At 33.3% G+C, this 5,230-nt stretch overlaps 1 protein-coding gene across 1 annotated transcript in view; it reads right to left on the bottom strand.

Annotated features, from left to right (window-relative positions):
* The window catches only part of LOC111713048 (uncharacterized), a gene marked incomplete in the record, with an annotated part of 10,560 nt that overhangs the window by 1,711 nt on the left and 3,619 nt on the right, over window positions 1-5,230 (bottom strand). The window contains 5 exon segments of the mRNA XM_023487835.1: window positions 879-976; window positions 1,825-1,935; window positions 2,010-3,052; window positions 3,249-3,385; window positions 4,745-5,230. Coding sequence (XP_023343603.1) covers window positions 879-976; window positions 1,825-1,935; window positions 2,010-3,052; window positions 3,249-3,385; window positions 4,745-5,230 — 1,875 coding nt within the window.

The following is a 5,230-nucleotide window of genomic DNA, read 5'->3' on the forward strand; positions in this document are numbered from 1 at the left end:
GAGAAATGCGCAAGTCACTTTTGTAGAGAAACCACTGTGACAAAAATTGAGGCCTATTGTAATTTACGTTGTACCTTGTTCATTTAGTAATTACGCTAATCCTGTATTGTAATTAACCCATTCCATGTACGAAGATATATATATATATATATATATACATATATATATATATATATATTGATAGATTAATACATATATAGATAGATAGATTGATAGTTAGATAAATAGATAGATAAATAGATAAATAAAAGGATATATGATGGATAGATAGGTAGATCAGTATACAAAGGAAAAATATAGTTCTTAAAATGATATGTTTATTTTTAAAGAATATATTTTTATGGTTGAATATCTCTGCATTACTGCATAAAGTATCAAATTCTAGTGAACAATCCCATTAAATTATATGCATCAAAGTTGTAAGTAATAAAATATGATATCTGAGCTGAAAATTACATCATTTAACAAACATTTTCCTCACAGTGTGTAATAATAACAAATCTTTTATCTTGCTGCAAACTTTAATATGAGCAGAAAATGCAAAATAGATGCGGAGATTTACTAATAATAACTAATAATTATATTATGACTCTGCTTGAGAAAAAAAAAACACTTGCCAAGTAAAAATATTAATTTAACAAATGTTTAAATTTAGAACTTACATTGGACGTTAGTTATCTTTAAATGACATTAAAGGCTTTCTTTATTGTACTTTCTCAATAAGCAATAAAAATAATGATAAAAGTAAAAATGATAAGTGTAGTAACAATAATAACAATAATAACAATAATGATAATAATGATAATAATGATAATAATGATAATAATGATAATAATGATAATAGTAATAATAATAATAATAATAATAGTAATAATAACCTAATATTCTCCTTGGCCCAATCAGTTAGGTTTCCACAAGATAATTCTTCCTCAGCTCTTTCAAGTCTGGAGATTAAACTGAGCAACAGCAGTACAACCTATATTACATGCGAATTTAGTACATAAAGTATAATTAATCTGTACAACCTAGTACATCCGTATTAAGTACATAAAGTACAATTAATCTGTTCAACCTATATAAACACGTACTTATTACATAAAGTACAATTGATCTGTACAATGTAGTACATACGTATTAAATACTTAAATCATACCATGTACACACAGTTTTTTAGAAATTTGGTACAATATCTAGTACATAATATTTAAAGACATTTTTTACAATTAACAATTTATAAAGTAAAGCTAGTATATACTTGATGGTATATATTAAATCCGACCTTTTATAACTATAACAGGGATAAATGGATTTCTTTATTATTTTCCAATTATCAAAATTGTTCCAAAACCTCATATTATACTATACAACTCTTCCAGATAAAAAATAAATTGGTGGAAGATAAAAATGCATTTTAAAAAACATTCTAAACATTTTTAAAAACATTTAAACATTAAAAAAACATTCTAAACATTTAAAAAAAAACATTTTAAACATTTTAAAAAACATTCTAAACATTTTTAAAAACATTCTAAACATTAAAAAAACCTTCTAAACATTTTAAAAAACATTAAAAAAAAAAACATTCTAAACATTTAAAAAAAACATTCTAACCATTTAAAAAAATAAAGAATCACACTAAAGCTGCGAGGTTACCCACACTCGGAATACAAATTTGATTGTCTTGAATATGACGATCTGAAAGATGAATTTAAACAATTACAATAAATGATTTGGCAAAGATATAATCAAGTGTAAAACCAAAGAGATCCTTGTCTCGATAATCTCATCCTTTATGGTTTTAACAATCCCCTGAATAGTTCCTACCTTCTCCAGCTCTGAGAGGAATAGAGAATATTTATCAAGATCTCTAGAGTCTAGAGTCTCCTCCAACCTTCTCTGTATTTCTTGACCAGTCTTCTCATTCTCTAGGATCTCCTGCAGAAAAACTCATAAAAAATTACGTTTTAAAAAAACCTAATTTTCAAATTTTATATTTTTTCAAACTTTACCTTGATCAGTTTCTCCTTCTGTTGTTTGATTGTTGCAAGCTGTCTTTGAACCCCGCTCTCTACTGAGGTTTGACAAAGATCAGATTCCTGAACCTCCTCTTCAACTTGATCAACATCAACCTCATCAGCTGACCCCTCAGCCTCGTCCTCACTCCGGATTTGGAAATATTTAACTTTTTCTAAAACCTTCGAGTTTTTTCTTACGCTCGGTTCCTCGAGTTCATCGAGCTCTTCAAGTCTCATGGAGGAGGAGGAGACGATAGAGCTGCTTCTTTTCTGTCCAGTAAGCAGCTCTTCAAGTTTAGTGGAGCTGTTTGAAACAATACTGCTGCTCCTTACACTGGAACATCCTGATCTAGTCCCTGCACTGCCTCCAGTGGTCCAGGAGCTTAAGCTGCTCAAACCAGAGTCGCTCCGACTATGCAGCTCTGGGGATGTGAACTCGGAGATAAGCCTAGGAAGCTCCGTGCTGGAAAGCTGCTGTTTTATAAACTCTGGTTTCTCCATGTCTCGTTTAGGTTCAAGCAGCTCCGGCTTAGCAAACAAAGCAGAGTTGTCCATGACGATAAACTGGTCTGAGTTGGGAGATCCTATCATGGAGATTTTTTGTTTGGGTTTAGGAGGGAGGGGAGGAGGATCATCAAACTCAAAGGAACCTGTATCTCTGGCAAGCTCGTTATTAAAATTTCTGAAAAGTTCTGGTTTCTCAAAACTGGGTTCCATCAAGGATTCTGAACTTTCAAACAATATTCTTGAGGAAGAGTCGGGTTCAAAATCATCATTAGAAGTATCTACTCTAGCTTCAAGATCTGAAGAAGAAGATACTTGGGAACCAGGTTCTGTTCTTGGTTGGGAAACTGGTTCTACTCTGGGTTGGGCAACCGGTTCGCTCAGGGTGGGTTCGAAAACAGCAGCCAGTGCCAGGTTCTTGGAGGAAATCCTTCTCCGCTCTCGGATAAGGTTTGCCTCCTCCTGGGTTAGGTTTACAGAGACAGATCTTCCTGTATTTCGTCCCAGGAATTTTTGCCATCCAGGAGCAGCACCTTTACAGACATTTCAATCAATGAACCATAAATTTAAAAATCAAGTAATCAATTCTAAATAAAAATTTACTATTTTATCTTATAAAAGATTATAGAAGATAAAAGTGATCGTCTAAACAAAAAAAAATTCACTTGATCAGAGCATCCAATGGACTAATCAATTGAATTGATCACAAAAAAATCAATTTGAACCTACCCTGTGAAGCAGCATGCCTGGATGGTGAGGAAGGTTCACAAGGCAAGGATGAATTCATCTCCTTCTCTCTTCTTCTCCTTTCTTCCGTCTCTCGGAGTCTCTTGTCTTTCTTCTCCTGTCTCCTATCTCGCTCCGACCTGTGTATACACAAGTATAGAACTAGTCAGCTGTTATGCTGTTCTAGTACAGCTGTTCGGCACCAGGTGTTAAAGGATTTTTACCGATATACCACCGAGTACGAGGGGGGGGGGGTATCCAAACCCCCTGATATTTGTTATTTACTGATATGTTAAGTGTTGTGTAGGATTTAGTAAACTAATTTGTCCAGTATTATTGCAAGAGTAGTTAGGGAGGTAATGTTATCTTCAGATGATTCATCATCTGTAGCTTATATTTATGAATATATAGCTTAATTGCAGGGGAAAGAAATAATGCTTGTTAAGGGGGGCGGGTTGCTATCTTAAGGAAATATTTAAATTCCTCCACTTAAAAAAGATCTAAGGGTTCATATTCTCATTATTTGTCCATTAAACTTTTGTATCAAATTCAAATTTTGCATGTAATAGACATGTATATGTAATCGCTGAGATATCACTTCTAATTGTAGANATCTACAGATTATTGAACCCCTGGATTTATATATGGCACATGTCGACTTATGAAGAAGGGTAGTGTGGGGGGTGGAGGGGGTGGGGGCAAAAGAGGGATTTTGTTTAAATTAGACATTTTATTAATATTCATGCATATAATTCATGTCCACATTGGAAAAAAATCCGTTGTGAAACCTCTGGAGAATTAACTAAAGTAGCCAAATAAGATTTTTTTTTTCCATACTGAGTCAGGTTTTCCAACCTAGCCCTATATGTATATGTATATATGTACTGGTTTGCCCGACCGTATCTAAATAATGACCGAAAACGATATTTAATGTATCGTATTGAATGAAGAAAAGGGTAGCTAGCCTAATAAAGTACAGAGAGAAAGTGCCCTGACTGAAAACGCAAACCCTGATTCTCGAGTTCATTTCGCCGGGGTAATTTGCAACAATTTTGCATTACTGTATTATTTAATATTTTGCACAGATAAGGTCTAATAATCAAATAAAGTATAAATGAAAATAAAGAGAAATCAGTGGCGCTCTGCAACTTGACTGATTTTTTATTTTTGTCTACATTTTTATTTAAAGTGCTGCATACGTTTTCATAATGACAAAATCGGCAAAATGCAAAATAAAAATATACAATTAAATGAATACAAAAATATAAATTTGTTCAAATACACAATAATATAAATTAATGTTATAATAATATAATCTAAATTGTGTTTAAAAAAAAAAATTATGTAATCAATATAGTAAAAAAAATAAGCTTACAAATATTTATAGTATATAAATATGTTAATATTTGTAACGTATACTATAAATATATAAATATTTGTAATATGTAAATTGAAAAATAGTTAAAATATAAAAATACATTAATATGTATGATTATTACCTTCTGTAACTTGATAGTCGTTTTAATGTATTGTTTGAAGGAGGAGGTGGAAATGATTCAATCGGCGATGAACATCTTGGTGGAGACAATCTTGGGGGCGGCGGAGGCGAGGGCGATAGAGATCTATAGTTTGGATTCACTGTGATGAACGGCGAATGTTTTTTAACCGGTTTCTGTGGTTCCGCCCTTTGAACCATCTCAGCCGAACCTTGACGTTTCGCAGAATACGAATCTTGAAAAACTTTTAGTTTTTCTAGAGCCTGATTTTTCTCCGAAACCAAGCTATCCCTGGACTGGGAGCTCCGTAAGGATGGTTTCTCACAGAAGTTCTTAAACTCTCCTCCTTCCACTTTATTAATAGGAGAACACTCAACCCTCAGGGTTTCACAATTGCTCCAGCACTCGTTTAAATGCAAACTAGATTTGGGTGGTCGCTGGGGGGCGGGCAATCGGGCGGCCCGGGCAGGCGGGGTAAGGGAGGGATGG

This window comes from Eurytemora carolleeae, unplaced genomic scaffold (assembly GCF_000591075.1).
Source record: "Eurytemora carolleeae unplaced genomic scaffold, Eaff_2.0 scaffold1347, whole genome shotgun sequence".
NCBI classification, from domain to species: Eukaryota; Metazoa; Arthropoda; class Copepoda; order Calanoida; family Temoridae; genus Eurytemora; species Eurytemora carolleeae.